This window comes from Schistocerca cancellata, chromosome 8 (assembly GCF_023864275.1).
Source record: "Schistocerca cancellata isolate TAMUIC-IGC-003103 chromosome 8, iqSchCanc2.1, whole genome shotgun sequence".
Classification (NCBI taxonomy): Eukaryota; Metazoa; Arthropoda; class Insecta; order Orthoptera; family Acrididae; genus Schistocerca; species Schistocerca cancellata.
Genome location: NC_064633.1, coordinates 199,246,203 through 199,273,122, shown reverse-complemented (window position 1 = coordinate 199,273,122; position 26,920 = coordinate 199,246,203). Strand labels below are relative to the sequence as shown.

General features: G+C 39.1%; 1 protein-coding gene across 1 annotated transcript in view; it reads left to right on the top strand.

The window, feature by feature from the left end:
• LOC126094672 (2-aminoethylphosphonate--pyruvate transaminase-like) overlaps positions 1–26,920 on the top strand; it is a 124,201-nt gene that overhangs the window by 64,151 nt on the left and 33,130 nt on the right. The window contains exon 4 of the mRNA XM_049909182.1: positions 9,948–10,064. Within this exon, the coding sequence (XP_049765139.1) occupies positions 9,948–10,064 (117 nt within the window). The remainder of the gene's footprint in view (positions 1–9,947; positions 10,065–26,920) is intronic.

Genomic DNA, 26,920 nt, shown 5'->3' with positions numbered 1-26,920 from the left:
CGCCTGGAGGCGGGCTGCACGATGTTGGGGCGTGAGCGGAAGATGGCCTAACGGTGTGCGGGACCGTAGCCCAGCTTCATGGAGATGGTTGCGAATGGTCCTCGCCGATACCCCAGGAGCAACAGTGTCCCTAATTTGCTGGGAAGTGGCGGTGCGGTCCCCTACGGCACTGCGTAGGATCCTACGGTCTTGGCGTGCATCCGTGCGTCGCTGCGGTCTGGTCCCAGGTCGACAGGCACGTGCACCTTCCGCCGACCACGGCGACAACATCGATGTACTGTGGAGACCTCACGCCCCACGTGTTGAGCAATTCGGCGGTACGTCCACCCGGCCTCCCGCATGCCCACTATACGCCCTCGCTCAAAATCCGTCAACTGCACATACGGTTCATGTCCACGCTGTCGCGGCATGCTACCAGTGTTAAAGACTGCGATGGAGCTCCGTATGCCACGGCAAACTGGCTGACACTGACGGCGGCGGTGAACAAATGCTGCGCAGCTAGCGCCATTCGACGGCCAACACCGCGGTTCCTGGTGTGTCCGCTGTGCCGTGCGTGTGATCATTGCTTGTACAGCCCTCTCGCAGTGTCCGGAGCAAGTATGGTGGGTCTGACACACCGGTGTCAATGTGTTCTTTTTTCCATTTCCAGGAGTGTATATTGTGTTCGAACATTATAAATTACCTTGAAGCGCACAGTCTAATGATATGCGGTCAACGTAAATTTAGAAAACATTGTTCTACATGTACATGTACATCTACATCTGTATCTATCCTCTACAAATCACCATGAGGTGCATGGCAGAGGGTAGGTTTCATTGTACCAGTTAATAGGGTTTCTTCCTGTTCCATTGACGTGTGGAGCATGGGAAGAATGATTGTTTGAATGACTCTGTGCATGCTGTAATTATTCTAATTTTATTCTTATGATCCCTATGTGGATGACATGTAGGGGGCTGTAGTGTATTCCTAGAGTCATCATTTAAAGCTGGTTCTTGAAACTTTGTTAATAGACTTTCTCGGTTTAACTTATGTCTGTCTTCAAGAGACTTCCAGTTAATTTTCTTCAGTATTTCTGTGACACTCTCCCATGGATTAAACAAACCTGTGACCATTCGTACTACCCTTCTCTATATATGTTCAATATCCTGTGTTAGTTCTATTTGGTAAGGGTCCCATACACTTGAGCAGTATTCTGGGATGGGTTACATGAGTGATTTGCAAGCAACCTCTTTTGTAGAGTGATTCTGCTTCCCCAGTATTGTACAAATAAACCAAATCCTACCACCTACTTTACACTTGACTATGAGTATATGATCATTCCATTTCATATCCCTACAAAGTGTTACACCCAGATATTTCTGTGAGTTGGCCAATTCCATCAGTGACTCATTGATTTTATAGTCATAGGGTGCTACATTTTTTCATTTTGTGGAGTACAGAATTTGACATTTCTGAACATTTAAAGAAGCTGCCAGTCTCTTTACCTCTTTGAAATATTATCAAGATCTTACTGAATATTTACGCAGCTTCTTTCATATAGCACTTCATTATAGATAACTGCATCATCTGCAAAAAAAAGCCTGATATTGCTATTAATATTGTCTGCAAGGTCATTAATATACAACATGATCAGCAAGGGTCCCAACACACCCAAAGTTATTTCTACATCTATCAATGACTCTCCATCCGTCCTATCAAAAAGTTCTCAATCCTATCACAAATTTCACTTGATACCCCATTGATTGTACTTCTGACAATAATCATAGGTATGGTATTGAGTCAAATAGTTTTTGGAAATCAAGAAATACTACATCTATCTGGCCGCCTTAATCCAAAGCTTGCAGTATGTCAGGTGAGAAAAGGGTGAGTTGGGTTTCACCTGCTCTGTGGATTTGAAATCCACGCTTGTTGGCACTGAGGAGGTCATTCTGTTCAATATACTGTACCCATTATGCTTGAGCTCCGAGTATGTTCTAAGATTGTTCAACAAATCAATGTCAAGGATATTGGACGGTAATTTTGTGGATCACTTCTACTACTCTTCTTGTAGACAGAAGTGATCTGTGACTTTTTCAAAGAACTGGACATGACAGTTTTTTGTTCAAGGTACCTTGGATGAATTATAGTTAGAAGAGGGACTAACTAAGCCAAAAATTCAGTATAAAATCTGACAGAGATTCCTTTGGGGCCTGGAACTTGGTTCAATTTTAACGATTTTAGCTGTTTCTTAACACCACTGACACTAATACTTATTTCAGTCACCTTTTCAGTGGTACAAGGATTAAATTGGGGCAATTCTCCTGGGTTTTCCTTTGTAAAGGAACATTTGAAAATGATGTTGAGCACTGCAGCTTTTGCTTTGCTACCCAGAATTTCAGTTCCTGTCTCATTCGCTAGGACCCGGGCACTCACTTTGGTGCCACTAACAGCCTTTTCATATGACCAGAGTTTCTTTGGATTTTGCAAAGATCACTCAACTATACTCTGCTACAGCAGTCATCAAGGCCATCATGCATTGCTCTCTTGATAGCCAAACATGTTTCATTCAGTATCTCTCTATCATAGCCCTACACTTTGTTTTACACCTATTATGCATCAATCTCTGTTTCTTGAGAAGTTTCTTTACAGTGACTTTATACCATGGAGATTCCCTCCTATTATGAACTGTTCCACTGGGTGGATATCTGTCCAGTGTGTGGTCAGCTATTCTTTCAAACATTTAGCGATAGTTTCTCTACATGTTCTTGCCCTGTGCTGAATATCTTTCTGCTTCATTTAGTAGTCCTTTGTACTTTGGTAATCATTGCTGCCACAACTATGTCATGGTCACTGATACCAGTCTTGATGTGGATGTCCTCAAAGAGGTCAGGTCTATTTGTTGCCATCAGATCCAATATATTTCCATGATGAGTGGGATTCCTAACTATCTGTTCTAGGTAGCTTTCAGAGAAGGCATACAGTACAGTTTCACAGGATGTCTTATCATGCCCATCACTAATAAAATTGTAATTTCCCCAATTAATTGTTGGATGATTGAAATTATTGTGAAACACAACTAGCCCTTTACTCATATGAAGTGTTGAGTGCTACTGACAATGGATTTCAAATTGATTCCACATTCCTACATTTCCAGAAGGCTTTTGATGCTGTACCTCACAAGCGGCTTGTAAACAAATTGCATGCTTATGGAATATCATCTCAGTTACGCAACTGGATTTGTGATCTCCTGTCAGAGAGGTCACAGTTCATAGTAAGTGATGGAAAGTCACTGAGTAAAAGGGAAGTGGTTTCTGGTGTTCCCTAAGGTAGTGTTATGGGCCCTCTGGCGTTCCTTATCCCCATAAATGATTTAGGTGACAACTGAGCAGCTGCCTTAAGTTGTTCCCAGATAATGCTGTTGTTTATTGTCTAGTAAAGTAAAATTGCAAAACAATTTAGAAAAGATATCTGTATGACGCAAACATTGGCAACTGACTGTAAATAATCAAAAATGTGAGGTCACTCACAAGAGTGCTAAAAGGACTCTGTTACACTTCAATTACACGATAAATCATTCAAATCTAAATACATAGGAATTATAATTACAAACAACTTAAGTTGAAAAGAATACATAGAAAATGCTGTGGAAGAGGTGAACCAAAGGCTGTGATTTACTGGCAGAACACTTAGAACATGTAACAGATATATTAGAGAGACTGCCTACACTGTGCTTGTCTGTCCTCTTATGGAGTACTGCTGTGCAGTGTGGGATCCTTACCAGATGGGATTAACACAGTAAATTGAGAAAGTTCAAAGAAGAGCAATATGTTTTGTATTATTGAGAAATAGGGACGAGAGTGACAAGGTCATTTTACATGATTTGTGGTGAACATAATTAAAACAAAGGCATTTCTCCTTGCAGCAGGATCTTCTCAAGAAATTTCAATCATCAGCTATCTCTTCAGAATGCAAAAACATTTTGTTGATGCCAACCTACATAAGGAGAAACAATCAGTCATCATAATAAAATAAGAGACATCAGAGCTCATACAGAAAGATATAGCTGTTCATTTTTTCTGCACACTACTTGAGAGTGGAATAATAAAGAATTTTTCTCAAGGTGATTTGATGAACTCTCTGCCAGGCACTTAAGTGTGATTTGCAGAGTAGCCATGTAGATGCAGATGCCTTGCACCTAGGTCTTCCACAGGGATATGATCCTTGTGGCAGGAGGTTGGGATTGGTAGTAGCATATGGATGTACTAGGATGTTATGGAGGTTGGGTGGGTGATGGAACACCACTTTAGGAGGGACGGGAAGGATCTCAGGTAGGATGTCCCTCATTTCAGGCCATGATGATAGGTAATCAAAGCCCTGGTGAAGGATGTGATTCAGTTTCTTAAAGTCTGGGGTGGTAATAGGTGACAAAGGGGGCACTCCTTTGTGGCTAGTTCTTGGGTGTGGTGGGAGGATTAGGAGTTTGAGGGGAAAAGGCACAAGAGATCTGTTTGCAAACTAGGTCTGGGGGATGTGTGCATCTGTGAAGGCCTTGATGAGACCCTCAGCATATAGGGCGAGGGAGTTCTTGTTACTGCAGATCACTGGACGTCAGTATGTATGGGAGGGATTTTTTGGTTTGAAAGGTATGACAGCTATCAAAACTCAGGTACTGTTGATAGTTGGCAGGTTTAATGTGGACAGATGTGCAGATGGAGCCATCAGAGAGGAGGAGGTCAATGTCTAGGAATGTGGCACATTGGGTTGAGGAGGATCAGTTGCAGCAGATGGGAGAAATGGTGTTGTGGTTGTCAAGGAATGAAGATAGGGTGCCTCGGCTCTGAATCCAGATCACGAAGATATCATGAATGGACCTGAACGAAACTAAGGGTTTGGCATTTTGGGAGGCTAGGAAGGTCTCTTCTAGATGGCCCATAAACAGGTTTCCATAGGAAAGTGCCATGCATGTGACCATGGCTATGCTATGGATTTGTTTGTATACCTTCTCTTCAAAGGAGCATAATGTTAGTAAGGTGTATGAAAAATGAGGTGGTGGGCTTGGAATCTGAAGGACATTGGTACGGGTAGTGTTCAATAATGGTAAGATGACGGGCATGAGGGATATCGATGTATAGGAAGGTGGCATCAACAGTGACGACCACGGAACCAGGAGGTTAAGGGGTGGGAATGGTGAAGAATCATTAAAGGAAATGGTTGGTACCTTTGATGTGGGAGGCATGATTACGGGCAAATGGTTTGAGGTGTTGGTCGATGAGGGCTGAAATTCTTTCAGTGGGGATGCAATAATCAGCCACAATGATGTTTCCATGATTACTGGGTTCATGAATTTTGGGGAGCATGTAGAAGGTGGGTGTGGAAGGTGCCATAGGGATGAGGAGGGACCTTTTTAACTCAACACATCCCCCAAAACTCCCTACCTACAATACACCAATTCCAGAGCTGAAACATTGCCATAACAATGTTGTTAATCTTTTCACCAAAACTCTCACTCTGAAGAAGTTTCAGTCCTATCCAGAGGACTCACATTTAACCCCACACACAAATTTTGCCATGTTGGACTTGTCAAAGACCTACTGTCCTTCTCCTGATTCCTTAAATGGAGGCACTTTTTTGGTGCCAGTCCCTCCAACCAAAACCACCCTAATACCAACATTGAACCCTGTCTCTCCACACCACCATCAAAGTGCAGTTATCATGTGGGCTGGAAGCAGCAATCTGGATGGGGTGGGTAAAGGGAAGGAATAGAAGTGTATGGGTGTGGGGAGAGAGGAACACTGTCTGGTGGAGTGTCTGCAGGGACTAAAATGTCAACCGGTGCAGTGTCACGAGGTGGGGTGGAGAGGTGGAAAGGCAAGCTGGGGAAAAGAAGGAGCAAAAAGGAGAGAAGTGGTGAAAGATTGACAGGTGCATTGGCAGAGGATGGCAAACAAAGAGGGAGAGAGACAAGAATGGGGAGGAGATTATAGGACAGAGGAGGTGGAAACTGTTGGGTAGAGGGTGTGGTGGTAGTGTGTTACAGTAGGTTGGGGCTGGAATGATTACAGGAGTGGAGAATTTGTTTTAAGGATAGCTCCCATCTGCGCAATTCAGAAAATCAGGTGGTGGAGGGCAGGATTCAGATGGCTCAAGTAGTGAAGCAGCCATTAAAATCAAGAATGTTATGCTCAGCTGCATGCTGTGCAACAGTATGGTCTACTTTGCTCATGGCCACAATTTGGCAGTGGCTTTTCATCCTGATGGAATGTTGGTTGGTAGTCATACAAATACAAAAAGCTGTGCAATGCTTGCAGCAGAGCTGGTAAATGACATGGCTGCTTTCATAGATGGCCCAGCCACTGATGGGATAAGATAAACCTGTAATTTGACTGGAATATTAAGTTCTATGAGGGTGCATTGGGCAGGTCTTGCACCTGCGTCTTCCACAGAGATATGTTCCTTGTGGCAAGGGGTTGGGATTGGAAGTTGCATATGGGTAGGCTAGGATGTTGTGGAGGTTGGGTGGGCGATGGAACACCACTTTAGGAGGGGTGGGAAAAATCTCAGGTAGGATGTTCTTCATTTCTGGGCATGATGATAGGTAATCAAAGCCCTGGTGAAGGATGTGGTTCAGTTGTTTAAAGTTCGGAGTGGTACTGGGTGATGAGGAAGGATGTGGTTCAGTTGTTTAAAGTTCGAAGTGGTACTGGGTAATGAGGGGGGCACTCTTTTGTGGCTGCTTCTTGGGGATGGTGGAAGGATTGGGGGGTTTGAGGGGAAATGGCAAAGTAGACCTTTATGCAGACTAGGTGTGGGGTTAGTGCCTTTCTGTGAAGACCTTGGTGATTCCCTCAGTATATTGGGCAGATACGCCCTCCCCAGCTGGTCAGGCTGTATGGGAGGGATTTTTTGGTGTGAAAGGTGTGACAGTTGTCAAAATGCAAATACTGTTGGTGGTTGGTGTGTTTAATGTGGACAGAGTTGAAGATGGAGCCATCAGAGAGGAGAAGGTCAGTGTCTAAGAAGGTGGCATGCTGCATTGAAGAGGATCAGTTGAAGCAGATGGGAGAAACGATTTTGAGGTTGTGAAAGAATGAAGATTGGGTGTCTTGACCTCATTTCCAGATCATGAAGATAGTAGCAGTGAACCTACATGACACTAGTGGTTTAGTGATTTTGGAGGCTAGGAAAGTCTCCACTAGATGGTCTATAAACAGGTTGGCTAAGAGGGTGCAATGCCGGTGCCCATGACTGTGCCGTGGATTTGTGTACAAGCCTTCCCTTCAGAGGAGAGTTGATTGTGGGTTAGGATAAAGTTAGTAAGATGTGTGAGGAATGGTGTAGTGTATTTTGGAATCTGGAGGATGCTTGGGATAGGTAGTGTTCAATAGCAGTAAGACAATGGGCATGAGGGCTCTTGGTGTGTAGAAAGGTGGCATCAACAGAGACGAGTAGGGATCCAGGAGGCAAAGGGGTGGGGATGGTGGAACGTACCAATGGAAGTGGTTGGTATCTTTCACATCGAAGGCTAGTTACATGCAGGGTGTCATAGGGGTGAGGACAGAAATGGATTCAGGAACGAGGTTCTGGGAAAGGCCTGCGGCTTTAAGCAGGGATTGGTGGTTGCGTTGAATCTCTGCGATGGGATCACTCCGGCGGAGCTATAAGTGGAGGAGTCAGAAAATTGTCTGAGGCCTTCTGTAAGGTAGTTACTGTGATTCGTAACAACAGGGTTGGAACATTTGTCTGCAGGTAGAATGATTATGTTAGGACTTGTTCTGAAGTTATGTATGGCTATTCTTTCTTCTTATGTATGATTGGTGTTCTGAGAAAGGCCCCTGAGGAAGGCTGGTGGGGCTAAGTTGGAGGTAAGGAATACCTGGAATGTGACCAACAGGTGGTTAGGTGGGAGGAGTGAGGATCAGTGGCTGGGCCATGTGTGAAAGCAGCCATGTCATTTACCAGCTCTGCTGCAAGCATTGCACAGCTTTTTATATTTGTATGACTACCAACTAGCATTCCACCAGGATGAACAGCCACTGCCAAACTGTGGCCAAGAACAAAGTAGACCACCCTGTTGCAGTTGAACATAACATGCTTGATTTTAATGGCGAACCTGAGCGATCTGGATCCTCCCCTCCACTACCAGATTTTTCTGAATTGCAAAGATGGGAGTTATACTTACAACAAATTCTCCACTCCTGTAATCATTCCAGTGTTGTTCTACAGTAACACACAGCCACCACACCCTCTACCCAACAGTTTCTACCTCCTCTGCCTTACAATCTCCTCCCCATTCTTGTCTCCCTCCCTCTTTGTTTGCCACCCTCTGCCAATGCACCTGGTCATCTTTCCCCACTTCTCTCCTTTTTGCTCCTTCTTTCTCCCACCTCCCCATTCCATCTCCCCATCCCACCTTCTGACACTGCTGATAGACGTGGTACTCTGGATGACTTTTCCATAACTTTTCCCATTTTGTAAATCTCTCCAGTCCCTTTCCTTCTTCATTCTTTCTTTCACTTCAACCCTTCTGCCAGAAGAAGGAGGCAATGGCTCCAAAAGCTCATGTGTTTCCCTGTCTTTTATGTATTTTTTCCTGCTGCCAGATGGTGAGTAAATTATCTAACCCGTTATATTGAGTAATAAAATATTTACAGACCACAGCCCACTTGCAGCTGGAAGACAGTTCCTTAGGGTTTGGCAAATAATATAAAACTACTGCATGGAAACATTTATAAAGGCACATTGGAAAGATTGTTAATTACAAGATGTTTATACTTACTCAAGGATTTGGAACTTCATTATTGATAGGACTGCTTCTGTATATTGCCATGTATTCAAGGTGATAAATGTTTATACAGTAGTATCTAATGTGCTACTTTCTGAATATTCATTCTATGCATGGATGGTATCATTATTGTAAATGAAATGAACAATGTCAAAAATAGAAATCAGAAATTCACTCTGTATACTCACTTTAAACTCACCACTTAATTTTCCGACATAAACTTCAAACTCGTTGTCTCCATATGCTCAGAGACTCGGTTCACTAGTCTACACCACTGCCCATTTAACTGAAAACGTGTCACTTGAATCTGTTGTAGGACAAAAGTGGTCTGTACTACAGTAGAAAGGAAAGTGAGTATATGACTTCACAAATATAAGTGAGGACTCGTGGCACTGCTTCTATGTATGCAACCATTGGACATGATGATTATTATTTACCACTACATTGATCAGAACCCATATTCACAATTTGTCATGCCCAAAAAAATATACAAATAGTGCACTTTTTGATCACAGGGACACAGCAGTGACATTGCTCTGTACTCTGTTTTTGTTTGACAGAGCACGTATGTTTCCTCATGTTAGAGGTGGAATAAACAAGAATACGATCATTTTGTTTGCATTGGACAAACTTCTAAGTTTTTCTCTGAAGCATGGACTACAGTATTGAACTTTTATCCAGACACCACTCTTTCTCTTATGGAGCACATTTTCAATTGTATACACTGCATTGCTTAATTTTTGTCTTACACCCACCACAGTCTCACAAAACACACCTTCATTAGAGACCATCTGATACAGACACTTAGCCATTTTCACCCTGTCTTGCTCCTTTAGTACGACAAGATCACGCATTCAACTTCTGTACTAAATCACAACTAGCCTTACACTCTCCCTCATGCTTCAGTAAGAGAGAACAGATCAATGAGTAGGAAGTGACCACAGCACCACCATTCCCAGAATCATTGCAATCACAGAACTGTAGCAGGAAGGAAGGGGTGCCTTGCTTTCTAATGTATGCAAGCCACAATGTTAGATTCATACTTACTCCATTTCTGATCTCTAGTCCAAGACTGTAAAGATATTATGGATAAAAACATTATTATTATTGTTGTTATTTTTATTATTATTATTACTATTAAAAGTTTTAATTATTATCAGAAGGCATGTGTTTTTGTGTTTTACAGTTACTAATTGTGTCAAATGGAGCATATGGAAAGCGAATGAAGACCATCTGTGATACTGCAGAGATTCCTGCAGATCTCCTTGACTTTCCAGAAGATGGTGCTTTTGATGTAAAGAAAGTAAGTTCATAGATTATATAAAAATAAGAGATTATAATTCAGCTCCATAAAGTTCATAATATATTTATAATAGCAGTTTCCCAGAACTTATAAATATATGACTCTGAAAATTCAGTGTGAGAAATTTAACTTTCTGCTACTGACTTGGAGAAATGTTTACTGAATAATGAGGAATATAAATCTCATAATGCCCAAAATATTACGAGTCCAATTACTGCAGAGTCCCGCTAATCCAAACCCTAGCAATCCGAACGTTTGGTTAATCCAAACATGATAAATGTTAGTCTAAGTATAACAACTGTGCAGTAAGCTACTGTACATACACACTATTTTAATTTACACAGGACATTAAACATGTATTAGAAAAATTGGCAAGAAAACATTAGGTTTAAAAAATGCATAATAACGAAAGAAAATCTGTCAAACTTACTAAAATATAGCGGACATTTATCCCTACTTTTTAGATGACAAAAACTGAGTCATTGTATTTTGGTGTAATGAAGACAGTCTGTAATATGACACATAGTTGCGCCATCATCTCATAAACATCAAATTGGCAGGTGTAGCAGTGGGCTGTTGCTCCAAATAACGTAGAGCAAGGTCAGGGACTTCTGCTGCATCACTGTGTGGCACCAGCTCTCCTTTGTCGCTTTCAGGCTCATTGTCACTTCTGTCACAGCAAGCCGCTTCTCCCTGGTCTTGAGTCACAGCAGCAACCAAATCAGCATCAGTAAGGTTCTCCACACACACCCTATCCGCTGCCATCCAATCATCTACGTCTCCTTCACTAGCTTCTTCACATCCAGGGATTGTCTGTAACATTTGTAGTAGATTTTCCCCTTCATTTTCAGCTAGGTTGTCCTGAAATTCAAGAGTTGTCCACAGTTTTCTTCACGATTTTCTCAGAGTATTTTCTGAAATATTCTGCCATGCCTCAGTGGCCCAATAAACAACATCCTTCACACTGGTCTTTTTTATTTTGCCCACTAAAGGAATGCTATCATCTTGAATCAGCATTCTTAAAAATTGTTTTCTGTAAATCAGTTTTAATGTTTGCAGTATGCTCCAGTCCATCAGCTGTAGAAGTGGTGTAACATTCGCCGGCAAAAACTTCACCACAATTTCTCCATCACCTAATTCTTCAGTGCTGGGGTGAGATGGCACATTTTCAACCAAAAGGATTGCACAGGTAGACAAATGATTTTCCTTAGAAAACCATTGAACAAAGGAAACAAACTGGCCGTGAAACCATTCTTTGAACAGCTTACCATCCATTCATGCTTTTTTCTGGTTGCGATAATATATGGGCAGGGACTTCATGTTGCAGTTTTTAAAAGCTCTAGGCCTAGCAGATTTGTCGATCAGCATTAAAGGCAGCTCATGATTACCAGCAACATTGCTGAACACTAATAAAGGCACAAGATCTTTGCACATTTTAAAACCAGAACCATGGTCTTCCGCTTTTGATGCCAGACTTTTTGTTGGCAATGACCCAAAATTAAGGTTGGTCACATCAGCATTATAAATTTGTTGGGGAGAATACTTTCCCTCTCTTATCATGTTCTCAAACTCACCCAAGTATTCCTTCACTGCATCATTGTCAGAAGAAAGCTTCTCTCCAGTAATTGTTAGCTGACGGATGCCATGACATTTTTTGAATCTGTCCAACCAACCCATACTCACATTAAAAGATTCATCACCATTCATTAACTTGTTCAGGTAAACAGTCTTCTCCTGAACCAGTGGTCCACTAAAAGGAGTTCCACTTTCTCTTTTCTGCGTAAGCCAAAGGAAAAGAGCTTCATCCATTTTATCGTACTGGGACTATTTCAAAGTCACCAAATTTCGAGTGTTTTTCCTGAAGATGTTGCACAGGACTGTTCAAGCTTCACTCGGTTCTTCTTCCAATCACAAATGGTTGCTTTACCAACACCTAGTTCCATTGCAAGTTTTGATATATTCTCATCATTGTCTATCCGCTTCAAAGCATTCAGTTTTTCTTTGAGAGTTAACGTTGTATGTTTCCATTTACTCATGACAAAAATACGTACACCACTACACCTGAATGAATACAATACAACTGTTACACGTGCCAGCAATCGATAACTAACATAACCAAGTGCTTTGTGAGCTAACTGGGAGTGCACTGACCTCAGACACTACAAAGGTCTCAACAATGCACAACAACAAGGGCAGGGAGTGAGAGTGAGCCATTGTTCTCATACTTGTTCCCATTTGTTACCATGGTGTACCTATTTATCCACTTGGTATACTTCATTGTAGAAACTCGTCAGCGTAGCTCCGGCTAATCTGAACAAATCGGTAATCTGAACAAGGTCCGGTCCCAGTTAGTTTGGATTAACGGGACTCTACTGTACTAGCATTTTTTTCTTTACTCATAACAAAGAACTCTAGAATAATAGAGAATGAGGATGAACAACCATTCTAAAATTACTTTCTTGGATCCGATAACCAATGAGTAGTGCACTCTGAAAAGAAGACCACAGGCTTCATTCTTCTTGAGCTACAGATAGACAATGGAATTATGGTTAACCAGATGAAAGGAGAATTAAAGTAAGGAAATGAGAAGTTAGATATGGTGATTAAACAATTAGATAAAGATCATATCATGAAGTTATGAGAAAGGTCTTGTAGTCAAACTAAGAAGGGAACTAGCAGCAGACTTAAGAAAAAAAAATGTTGCTCAACATTAATAATGCCTACAAAAATAATAATAAAAAATAACTAAAATGAAAATTAAGTAACAGTCAGATAATACTGAAGTCAGCAAATAAACTAAGGAACAAAAATACCATTAGCACAGTAAGGAGAACATAAGCTAAGTCTGTTGAACTACAGCAAAAAAAATTAGAAAGTAGAATGAGGCTGTTTAAGAGTATTAGAATTACAGGAAGCAATAAATATGAAGTGAAAATAAATCCCTCATACATTTTTGACAAGCTTGCTTTGAAGTGGGTGTTCAAACCAGTCCTTGAGTTGATGACAGCTTTTACCTATTTTTCTGAATACATCTTCCTGGACACAACATAATTTAACTCTTAGTGTTACCTACCTTTAAGACTATAATCACTCACATAGGAATCATGAGCATAAGACTAGAATAACTACAGCATGTACAGAGGCATTCAAACAATCATTCCTAGAGTCATTTAAAGCCAGTTCTTAAGAATTTGTTAGTAGACTTTCTTGGGATAGTGTACATTTATCTTCCAGAGTCTGCCAGTTCAGTTTCTTCAGTAACTCTGTGATACTCTCTCGTGGATCAAACAAATCTGTGACCATCCCTGCTCCTCTTCTCAGTATATGTTCAACATTTCCTGTTAGTACTATTTGGTATGTGTCCCACACACCTGAGCAATATTCTAGAACTGGACACATGAGTGATTTGTGAGCAATCTCCTCTGTAGACAGATTGTACTTCCTCAGTATTCTGCAGTAAACTTAAGTCTACCACCTGCTTTACCTATGTGGTCATTCCATTTCATATTCCTACAAAGTGTTACACCCAGGTATTTGTATGAGTTGGCTGGTTCCAAAAGTGACTCATTACTATTATAGTCATAGGATACTATGCTTTTTGTTTTCTCAAGTGCACAGTTTTAAATTTTTGATCATTTAAAAAAAAGTTGCTAATCTTTGCATCACTTTGAAATCTTTGTCAAGATCTGACTGAATATTTACACAGCTTCTTTCAGACAATACTTCATTATAGATAACTGCATCATCTGAAAAAGTCTGAGTTTACTATTAACATTGTCTGCAAGGTCATTAAGATACAACATGAACAGCAGGGGTCACAACACACAACCCTGGGCTACACCTGAAATTACTTAACATACACCCATCAAAAAAAGTTTTGCATCACCCTGGTTCCCAGAACGCCTGAAGATAGACATTGAATGTTGATTATTGTATCATAGACAAAGTCCCTTTGACTGTTCAGAGATGTCACTAAACCCACCAAAAGGTGTAAACAACCATGCATGAGCAGCACCTATTAGACGGAGGGGATCCAACAGCCGATCAGTTCCAGTCATTACACCAGGAAGGAGGTACACGGATCATGTTGTCTGTAATCCAACCATGCCTATATCGCCAATACTGTGCTTCAATCATGTCCGCATTGTTACTTTGTGCCAGAAAGGTCTCTCAACAAGGGAAGTGCCCAGGTGTCTCGGAATGAACCAAAGCGATGTTGTTCGGACATGGAGGAGATACAGAGAGACAGGAACTGTCAATGACGTGCCTCGCTCAGGCCGCCCGGGGGTACTACTGCAGTGAATGACTGTGATCTATGGATTATGGCTTGGAGAAGCCCTGACAGCAACGCCACCACATTGAATAATGCTTTTTGTGCAGCCACAGGACATTGTGTTACAAATCAAACTGTGCACAATAGCCTGCATGATGCACAACTACAGTCCCAATGTCCATGGCGAGGTCTGTCTTTGCAACCATGACACCGTGCAGCACGGTACAGATGGGCCCAACAACATGCCGAATGGAGTGCTCAGGATTGGCATCACGTTCTCTTCACTGATGACTGTCGCATATGGCTTCAACCAGACAGTCGTTGGAGATGTGTTTGGAGACAACCCAGTCAGGCTGAACGTTTTAGACACACCATCCAGCGAGTGCAACAAGGTGGAGGTTCACTGCTGTTTTGGGGTGGCATTATGTGGGGCCAATGTACACCGCTGGTGGTCAGGGAAGGTGCTGTAATGGCTGTACGATACGCAAATGCCATCCTCTGACCAATAGTGTAACCATATTGGAAGCATATAGGAAAGGCATTTGTCCTCATGGACGACAATTTGCGCCCCCATCATGCACATCTTGTGGATGACTTCCTACAAGATAATGACATTGCTTGACTAGAGTGGCCAGCATGTTCTCCAGACATGAACCATTTCGAACATGCCTGGTATAGGTTGAAAAGGGCTGTTTATGGACGACGTGACCCACCAACCACTCTGAGGGATCTACACCGAATCACCATTGAGGAGTGGGACAATCTGGACCAACAGTGCCTTGATGAACTTGTGGATAGTATGCTGCAATGTATACAGGCATGCATCAATGCAAGAGGGTATGCTACTAGGTATTAGAAGTATCAGTGTGTACAGCAATCTTGACCACCACCTCTGAAGGTCTTGCCATACAGTGGTACAACATGCAATGTGTGGTTTTCATGAGCAATAAACAGGGCAGAAAGGATGTTTATGTTCATCTCTATTCCAATTTTCTGTATAGGTTCCAGAACTCTCGGAATCCAGGTGATGCAAAACTTTTTGTTATGTATGTATAATGATGACTAGCCATCCAAGATAACGTGTTGCATCCTCCCTACCAAAAAATTCTCAATCCATCCACATATTTCACCTGAAACTCCCTATGATTGCACTTTTGAAAATAAGCATAGGTGTGATACTGAGTCAAATGATTTTTGGAAATCAATAAATACTACATCCACCTGACTGATTTGATCCAAAGCATTCAGTATGTCACGTAAGAAGAGTGCTAGCTAGATTTCACATAATCGATGTTTTTAGAGTCTCTGCTGGTGGGTATGGAAGAGGTCACTCTGAGAAATTCATTTGTTTGAGCTCAGAATAAGTTCTAAGATTCTACAGTTAATATATGTCAAGGAAACTGAACAGTAGTTTTGTGGATCACTTCTACTACTCTTGTTGTAGATGGGTATGACCTATGCTTTTTTCCAAGAATTTGGTGTTGTTTTTAGTTTGAAGGATCTACAATAGATTATAGTTATAAGATGGGATAACTCGACCATAAATTTGATATAGAATCTAATGGGGATTCCATTGGATCTTGGAACTTTGTTCAGTTTTAACAATTTCAGCTGTTTCTCAACACTGCTTACACTAATACTTATTTCACTCATCTTCCCAGTGGTATGAGCATTAAATTTGGGCAACATCATCTGACATGAAGAAATAATGAAAATGTATCACAACTAAATGCCTGCTGATTTCTTTTCTGCATTCTGTATGTTATCTAGAATGAGTGGTTTCACTTCTTGATGACCAGGATTAGAAAGAAATAGCATTTGAGTGAAGAAGAGATTTAATGCCAGTCAACATGTCTCTGTGAAATTTTGCTTCTGTTTTGTACCACCATTTTGAGAGCTAGAATTTGTTTGAAAACTTTTTTACCTTGGTTGTTAACATAATGGAAGAATATTTGCATTCATAATATAGATTAAAAAGCCCTTCTGGAAGTCCATAATTATTTTTTGCAAATACTCGTATTAAACATTCTATACTTTTTTTAAATTTTTTATTGAACTTCCACATACAGGACCATTTTTGGTGTTGCCATCATTTCACTAAAAGATATTTTATGAATAGTGAAATGCGTTTTACTCATCTCGTACAAACAGAATTTCAGAACATAAATCTAACATATAGGGGACATGTCAACGTTACAGTTCACTTATTAAAAATTTTATCACTTGAATTACTTAGTCAAGAATTTACTTATTTAAAATTTGTCATACTTACAATATTACTTATTGAGGAATTTATGTAAAATTCTTTCTAATGGTATTTCATAATTTACATCTACTTTATCTGGAATAAATTTTTCTTCCATTTTAGGAATCCACTTCAAAGTATCACTTCATCCTTCATGAAATCTTCCACTGCGCAGTAGCATCTTTCAATTAGAAAATCACGTAACTTGCTTTTTAAAATATTTAGTTTCGTATTCATTATGTCACACCCTTTTATTTTGTTGTGAGTTTTCATGGCTATATACCGAGAGTCTGAGCATACAATTTTAAGTGATGTGAGATGATCATAAAGGTTTCTTTATGTCCTGTGGCGTATGAGTGTTCAAAATAGTTTTTCTAAATAGATCAGCTCTGATGCATAGGAAAAGAATCATCTCAAAGATGTATAAAGAGGGGACTATTAACATTTTTAGGTCTTTAAATAATGGTTGACATGATGCCCTTGGCTGTGTTGCGCGCATATTATTAATGATTCTTTTTTTGCAACTTTAAAATTCGTGTAACATTTCCCGAGTCCCCCCCCCCCCCCCCCCCCCGAAATATTCCATATCTAATAACAGATTCATATTAGCTATAGTATTCTGCTTTTCTGGTGTCTATATGGATGCACTGGCTAAAATTTCCATTGCAAATGCAAGGCTGTTTAATTTATTTGCTAGATATTCTATACGTGAATTCTGTATCAAATTTCTGTCTACATTTTTTCATAGGAATCTGACTGAGTCAAGCTCTTGACTGTTTGGTTTTAAAACTCATCCTGTAGTAGGTTTTTGAAATGTTTAGCCTTAAGCCATTTAGTTTGAATCATGTTTCCAAGTTACTTAATGTATTCATGACACTCTGTGGTATATTGTCAGAATTTTCATTTTCAATTAGGGCAGAGTTATCATCTGCAAACAAAGTCTGATTAGTATTTATATTGAGAGGCAAGTCATTTATGTAGAAAAGCAATAGAACTAGTCCAAGAATTGAGCCTTGAGGAACACCGCATGACAAAGTTTTCCACTCTGAAAAGTAACCTTCTTCATTTTATGTCATTATTACCCTTTGTTTCTCCTCCATGAGATACGGTTCAAATCATTTCAAAGCAATATCCCTTATTCCATACCTGTTAAGTTTGAAAAGCAGCAGGGTTTGGTTTACAGGATTGAATGCTTTGGTAAGATCACAGAATATCCATGAAACTTAAGCTTTCTTATCAAATGATGAAGTAATTTTTTCAGTAAACTAATTTATTGCATCTACTGTGTTTTTACCTTGTTGGAAGCGAAATTGGTTATTTGAAATGATATCATATTGTGTGATGAAGCCCTGTATCTGTAAAGCAGAAATTTTTTCAAATATTTTTGATACGTCTGAGAGAGAAATGGGACGATAGTTTCTCGTATTATCTTTTGAAGCTTTGTTAAACAATGGTTTTACTTCTTCATATTTCAAGAGATCAGAGAAGTGACTTTCCTCAAATGATTTGTTTAGCATGAGAGAGAGAGAAGAGAGAAGATAGAGAGAGAGAGAGAGAGAGAGAGAGAGAGAGAGAGAGAGAGAGAACTGTTATGTCATATTTTTTTAAATTGCTGTGGTGGGTAACCCATCCCAGCCTGCAGAATCTCCGTTTTTTAAGGAGAGTATGACATTTTCAACAAATTTTGTTGAAACTGTTTGGAATTTTTAAGGTGGTCACTGGTACTGCCTTTCAACCCAAAACTATTTACTTTCTTCTCATAATTTGCTACATTTTAATCATTCGTTGCTATTTTTATAAAGTGCTCATTTATATGATATTTGAGATGGATTTACAACAGATTTTTCGTTAAGTTTGATTTTTGAGATGTCTTGCTTGTAATTTTTGACATCTAATTCAGACTTAAATACAGACCATAGTGCCCACGTTTTATTTATTGCCCCAGAATGAATTTATTATTCGCCATTTTTAAAGATTTCACAGCTTTTTTTAAAAATAGTTTTATAGTTCCTAACATATTTTACAAAATCAGACGCTTTGTTGTACTTCAGCTGATCATGTAGCTCCCTTTCCCTCTCACTGGAAATTTTTATTCCTAGTGTGTTCCATCTCATCTTACTTGATGTTTTGTGGCAATATGATCTTGGTGGGAAAGTTTCATTACACTGTTTAAGAATATACTAAATAGATACACAGTATTCCATCAAATATAGTATTTCACTGTACATGTGTGATTGTTAGACTCATTGATGCATGTACAGAGTAGAACAAAATTTTATATTCGTTAGTAAAATTTCTTATAATCTGATAATGGCAGTGCTGTAATACATCATGTATGTGAAGATAGAATAAAAACATAACTTGGTAGTACTAGGTACAACCAGAGAGTAAAATTTCTTATAATCTGATAATGGTAGTGTTGTAATGCATCATTTATGTGAAGATAGAATAAAAACATAACTTGGTAGTTCTAGGTACTACCAGAGAGAGACACTTCCCTCCAAATTACTTATCTGTCAACCACACCTGCTGACCACCTGGCTAGAAAAAGAAATGTGGGGAAAGAGGCAAATGTATAAATAGTTTATGACATAAAAGAGAAGAGGTAGTAGATAGAGACTGTACACTTACAGAACTTTCGTCATTTCAAAATGTGCAACAAAGGAAGGAAGAAAATTGGGGTTTAATATCCAGGCGACAATGAGACAGAACAGAAGCTTGGACTGTGGGGACTGGGAAGGAAATCAACCTTTCCCTTTTGAAGGACTCATCTCAGCATTTGCCTTAAGCTATTTAGGAACATCATGGAAAAACAAAATTTGAACGGCCAAAGCGAATGTTGAAATGCCCTACTCCTTAATACGAGTACTTTGTCTTACCGCCTCATCACCTCACTCCAATAATAATATAATAATAATAATAATAATAATAATAAAGATTTTATTGTCTTTAGGCCATTACAGCAATTGACAACATCAAATGAAGATACAATTTTTAATACAGTGTGATAAGGTATTGACTACTGAAATATTTTAGCTTATAATACAATAAATGTACAGTGGGTCATGTGTTGGATTACTGCATTTTACAGTTGAAGAATTCATTGATATCATAGAACAGGTGGGCAATAAACCATTCATGCAGTCTTTCTTTGAATGTATGTTCAGGAAGATCCTGTACAGCATGCGGCAGCTTTTTAAATAGTTTGTGCCCTGTGCCTTCATAGCTATTTATTGATTTTGATAATCTGTGGTAAGGCATGTATATGTGTTTGATGCTTCTTATGTTGTAACAATGTACATTTTCTCTACGTTTCACATCTCGTAGGTTCCTCTTCGTAAAGATTAAGGCATTGTATGTATAGAGGTTTATTACTGTCATAATTTTTTGTTTAGTAAATAAGGGTTTGCAGTGAGCCTTATGTGAAGAATTTCTTATTATCCTAATGGCTTTCTTCTGCAATAATAGGATGCCATGTATATGACTACAGTTACTCCACAAGATAATGCCATAGGATATTATACTTCGGAAAAATGCGAAATAAGATGATCTGATGTATGTTTCAGGTACACAATTTCTGAGTTGTCTTAATAAATAAATTACTCTACATAGCTTACTACTAATATAGTTTACATGTTGGCCCCACAATAACTTTTTGTCTAGATAAACTCCCAGGAATTTAACAGAATTAGGGTCATCAGATAGTGGCTTGTCTCTTAGAGTGAAGATTATCTGCTGAGTTTTATTTTCACTTAGCAGTGTTCTGAACCAATAGGCTGCGTGAGTGAGTGGTTGTAGAAGTAGTAGTAGTAGTAATTTATACATCCAGAGACAATGAACATTGCATGGATTTCGTCAAAAAATACATAGAGTATATATATATATATATATATATTTAAAAAGAAAGATGATGAGACTTACCAAACAAAAGCGCTGGCAGGTCGATAGACACACAAACAAACACAAACATACACACAAAATTCTAGCTTTCGCAACCAACGGTTGCCTCATCAGGAAAGAGGGAAGGAGAAGGAAAGACAAAAGGATATGGGTTTTAAGGGAGAGGGTAAGGAGTCATTCCAATCCCGGGAGCGGAAAGACTTACCTTAGGGGGAAAAAAGGACAGGTATACACTCGCACACACACACATATCCATCCGCATATACACAGACACAAGCAGACATTTGTAAAGGTGAAGCTTATATATATACACATATAGGGTGAACAATACTATACAAAATACAGATGTGCATAGTAGACTACATAACATCAGACCACATTGAAATAGCATGTACAACTTTGATTTACATTGATGTATGAGAAAGACTTTTTACATGGAATACACAGTTGATATTTAGATATAACACATACAATTCTAGCACTTTTGTACATATTATTTATTTAGATCATAGCAACAGTCAGATAAAAATTACTATTGGCACAGAGCACATAAATATAATTGTTTAGTATGAAGCTATTCCAGGTATTCTTTTACACTATAATAGCAGTTGGTCATTAAAAATTTGAATACTACTTCTTTAAATGAAGACAATTTTTTATTTCTTTTATCTTTACCAGTAGTTTGTTATACAATCTGCTTCCTTATATGTTTGTTTGTTTCTGCGCCAAAGCCTTGTTAACTCTTTTTATATGCATGTCATTGCACTTTCTTGTGTTGTAAGTATGTAGATCCGAGTTGGATTGGAAATTGTTAATATTTCTTTTTACATTAATTACGCTTTTCTGTATATAGAGGCATGGTAGGGGTAGAATATTCTGCTGTTTAAATACTTGCTTTGAAGGACTTAGCCTTGAACTGTTGGTAATTATTCTAACAGCTCGTTTTTGTAGAGTGAAGATGGTTTTGAGATTTTTCTTACTATGACCCCAGAAAGTGAGGCCATAGGTAATAGCAGAATGTATATAAGCAAAGTAAACAGCTCTGCTACATTCTCTACTACATACAAAGCTAATAACACGTAAAGCAAAGCAAGCAGAGCTTGTTTGTATTTTCTGCACAGGATTTACAGGGTGTATACGTGGACAAGGAAAAAAAATTCCCGGATTTCTCCCGGAATTCCCGGTTAAAATACACATTTTTCCCGTGTTAAGGGACAGTTTCCTTTTCCTCGGAACTGTAAAACTTATCAATTGATCGAGATTGCAACTCGATTTTGTAAGCCAGTCGTAGCTCATGTCACGTGATCTCGCTAGTCGATACAGCGGATATTCAAAGCATAGGACACGTCACGTCGTCAGCCAATAGCATTATCATTTATCACTGTTAAGTTGCGCGTACACACAAATAGGAAAAGTTAATGGTTTAAATTAATATACATAGGGCTGCTACAAGAAAAGCAAAGCTTTCATATACAGTATTGGTATCAACGATTAATAATCTGCAAGAGAAGCTGAACTTTCACGTATAACGCTGATCTTTGCGCGTGTTACACTTTAAGATACATCAAGCGAAAGTGCCAGTAAAGTTTTTAATAACGACAAAAATGTCTGATCTGGGCTCGGAATTTTTCCTAATGGTCATCTTCAAAGAGTTGATTTTTAAATAAGAGTCAGACGCTCTGTGATTAAAGAAATTCTTCGCACATGGTTCATCGTTCATCTTGCGTAAAACGAAATTTACTTTGAAAGTATCGCTTTTCAGTCAATCATTCGCAATATTTTTCCGTGACCTGTTAGAAAGAGGTTCGTTTCAGCAGTTGCCAGAGAGCGCCAGATAACAGGCTCCACAGCACTTGCGCAGCTACGATGACACAAGAAGCCAGGATGTTCGTACATGTAAAACATTAAAAGATCTTACGTTAAGTCATAAAAGAAACAAGACATCAGAGGATATTCCAAGACCATCGGAACTTCGTGAACTATAATAACGTGCATTTTCGGTTTAAAGTGCACATTTGTATGTCCAGATTCCGTTGCAAATTTTCTTGGAGCACCAGTACTGTATCATTTCATTTTTGGTTCTTTATTATGGCACCATGCCATACTTGCAAGAAGACGAAAACATTCTCTTTTGAAATGCAGAGAAACACTTGAAACTAGACAATAGTGAGGAATTAAACATTCGCTACAAATAAATTGACTGCCTGAGCGGAAAAGATTAATAAAACCACATTTCCTTAGCAAACCGACAAAAATAATTTTATTTTTGTGCAAGGCGATTAATGCTTGGCTGAAATTGCCGCCCGGGACAGATACCCCGGTTCGCTCCCAGTGAATATGGCAGCTTGCGCGCGACAGTAAAATTTTTCCGAGTAGCATCTTGCTGCTTCTGCTTATACAGCTAACAGCCACACTTTTGTAGCCAGAAACGGGAGTAGGTACTACACATGGGTGACTCAACTGCTCATGCGCATGGGCCCGCACGCAACTGTTCACACGAATCGTAATGTAAACAGTTGTGACGTCACGCTCACCGGAGGCAATTTGTTGTTATGAAACATTGCATAGTCTTCCTAAAGCCTTTGACACCTTTTGCTGCTGACAGATGCTTGTATGAGCACTATGTTTTGTTGTACATGGCGCTTTTCCTTTGCAACAAGTTTTATTTCTCTCGTTCATGTTTTATTGCTGCAGTATTATTCTGCAGTAGCGGGATACAGTAATATCCTTTGTTTGAATATTATTTCTTTCCAGTCAAGATAACAAAAATTTAACTGAACAATAAAACAATAAAATACCGGAATTCTAAAAAATTCCCGGGTTTTTCCCGGATGAAAAAATTCCCGGGTTTTTCCCGGATCTCTCGGGTCGTACATACCCTGTTTTAAGATAATAAAATTTGTTACTGCTATGAAGAAAAGTCGTATCATCTGTATACAATACAGTGGTGGATCTAATAAACGAGGGGAGGTCATTGATCATTACCAGAAACAGGAAGGGGCCCAGTACAGATCCCTGAGGCACACCTACTTTAACATTTTCTATGTTTGACATTTTCTTACCAACACAAACTACCTGTTTACAGTTGTTGAGATAAGGTGTGCAACAGAGAGATAGTTTGTTTATAATTGGCCCATATTACCTTTTAATTCTATCAGAATGAATGATACTTAGTTGTAGTTTGATAAGTATTGAGAAATATGGGCTTCTGCTTGAAACAATAAATAATGTTTACATAAGTTGACATTGTATGATAGTTTAAGAGCAGTTGTTAATCAGAAAGCTTGCGGAATCAACAGTAAACATTAAGGTTATGATCTGCAGAAACAGATAGTGCTAAATAGGAAGAAGTAATAAAAAAAAAGGAAACTGGACATGAGATGAAAAGTTTGGTATCAATGGGGAGTTCAGTACACAATGAATGAAACTTATGGACGCATGACTAGCTCTAAGTAAAGAGAACAGAGTCAAAACAAAGCACTAGTTTAAAAATTTAAATGATGTAAAGAATAAACTTGGAGGTTAAGATGCTTCTCATCTTACCGTTTTAAATTCCACATCAATTATTACAAATTAATAACCACAATATAGGGTACTGCAAGTTTCCACAGAAGACAAAGTTATTTTGCAATTATTACATATGTGTCAAAAAATTAATGATTTATTCATTCATTAATTTATCTCTAGACAATTTCCATTGTACAGATGTAGTCAGGATATACACAATTTCAGTTACATTTATACATATAACATAATGCAGACACATCTAATTTAGACAAAATTTATCATCCTTAAGTCAATACCCAACACCAAATCAAGATTTCCTTAATGTAAGCTGAATGAAATAAAAACATTAATAATAACGATTTGGTGTCCACATGAAATTCATATTTATTCAGCTTTACACTTCCATGATATCTTTTCTACCATGTGTGCCATCATTCACTAATCTTTACCATCTCACACACTTGGAGCCTCACTTTGTAGCACCATGTGCGTCAAAGGCATTCAGAATAATAATAATAATAATAAAGCAAGCACTAGCAGGATCATTTTTGTATAACCAGACATTTTATGATGCACTTCTTGTTTTGAACGAGAACTTTTCTACTCTTTAGCTTCTAGGTATTCTTTTAAACTAAATAGAGAGAAAGAGACTAGACAGCTGTGTAATTTATTTCAATTTATTTCTGATGACTGATATCTTTTCAGTGCAGTTAATTGTGTGTGGTAATTTATAGTACAAAATGTACCCAACTGTTGTGAGATATTTTTCAGTTAACTTGAGCTGCTTCCTATGTAAATAATAATCATCCCTATTTTTCATGTTGTAATTGTGTATATTTTTATTTAGCTGTGTAGTACTACTTGTTTTCAGGTGCATAATTGTTGCAAATATATGGGGGGGGTGCTGATAAGTCCTTGGCTTTGTAAAGAAAAAAAAAAATGCTGTTATGGGTTTGAAAAAAATGATTTACTCAACATACTTCCTCTTGAACTCAACATATTTATTTTATCTTTGTTCCAGCTTGTTTTACCCATCTAAAAAATAAAAAATAAAAATAATAAGAATTACAAAATATGAAATGTGCTGCAAACCATTCATCCACAGCCTTTCTAGCTTCATCAATGTTCAGTAATCGTCTTCCCTTGAGACGTTTGGGAACAGATGATAGTCACGGGGCAGGGTGGGCAGCAAGTAAGATGAGTAAGGTAGATGCTTGAGGATTTCAGAGTGAACACTGAATGAGGTGGCGCAGTGCTCAGCACAGTGGACTCGTACGTGGGAGGACAACGGTTCAATCCCACATCCGGCCATCCTGATTTAGGTTTTCCGTTACTTCCCTAGATCACTTCAGGCAAATGCCAGGATGGTTCCTTTGAAAGGACACAGCCAATTTCCTTCCCCATCCTTCTCTAATCCGAGCTCGTGCTCCATCTCTAATGACCTCATTGTCGACAGGACGTTAAATACTAATCTGCTCCTCTCTTCCTCAGAGTGAATATCTGCTAGTTTTTGCTGTATGATGACCATCTTGTGAGGAGGGTCATTGTCTTACTGAAGCAAAATGCCTTTTCCCAGCTTTCTTTGGTGTCTGAAGACCAGTCATGCTTCATTTTGTGAATAAGTTCAACATAGTGCTTTCCCGTAATGGTTGTACCGTGTTGTAAGTAGTCAATAAGTAGGACTGCATCTTTATAGCAAAAGATGCATGCAGGCAACTTGTTTGCTGACCATTATTTGGAATGGAGAATCACTGTATCTCCAGTCTATGGGCACTGCAGAGGGTAGCCTCGCGGCCTGAGGTGCCTTGTCATGTTCCGTGCCACTCCCCCCCCCCCCCCCAATCTGAGGTTTGAGTCCTCCCTTGGGCATGGGTGTGTGTGTTGTCTATAGCGTATGTTAGTTTAAGTCAGATTAAGTAGTGTGTAGGCTTAGAGGCTGACGACCTCAGCAGTTTGGTCCCATAAGACCTTAGCACAAATTTCCAAACTTTTTTCTTTGGTATCTGGATGATAAGTGTATATCCATGTTTCATCAATGGTGACTAGATGATCTAGAAGTAAAATTGATCCAAATTGGACCGTGAAGCACCTACTTATTCATGCATTTGGTCTCCGCTGAGACATTTGGGAACCCATTTGGCTGAGAGATTTCTCAAGTCTCATGACTAACATGACCACAGTTTTGCGGAATATGCAACAGTTCTCTGCTATCTGTTTAGCAGTTTTCCTTTGATGATCCCAGGATGAGGGAATGAACAGTATCCACAATTTCTGCTATTGTGACTTAAGGTGGTCTTCCAGGACACTCTTTATCTTCAGTGCTGAAATGCCCTGTTTTAAATGCAGCTACACAGTTCTTGATAATGGAACAGGAAGGGCAGTTACCACACAATGTACCAGACATATCATTCATCATAAATTTGGCCCCTCTCCCCTTTTCCCTTAATAAATCACAGCACGAGTCTCTTTCACTGTCAATCCTCTATTTTCTTGTGCTATGTTCACTTCAAAAAGGTGCACAGATTCAAAAAACCAGTGTTACCACTACACAATTACTGTCACACATAATGTAATGAACAAAGTTTAATGTCAAAACATCAGAATTAATGTGCATCAATTTTAACTAGGAAAAGCCAAGGACTTAGCATATAGTTGTATACTGTGAACTAATAGCAATGGTATTAAGTTCTCTATTTTTTCTGCAGGATTGTCTTGCATTCAGATCTGCATTGCCTTCTTTTGAAGCTTCACTAACCTATAAATATGTGCCGCATTTCCCAGGACTATACCACAGTATGATAGGAGGGACTGATTAGGCCATAGTACACTGTTAACAGTGTGTCTGTCTCTACTGTCCTAGACATGTTTCTCATTAAGAATAAGCTAGTGCTCACTTCTGAGCATATATTGCTGATATGGTTCTCCCATGTC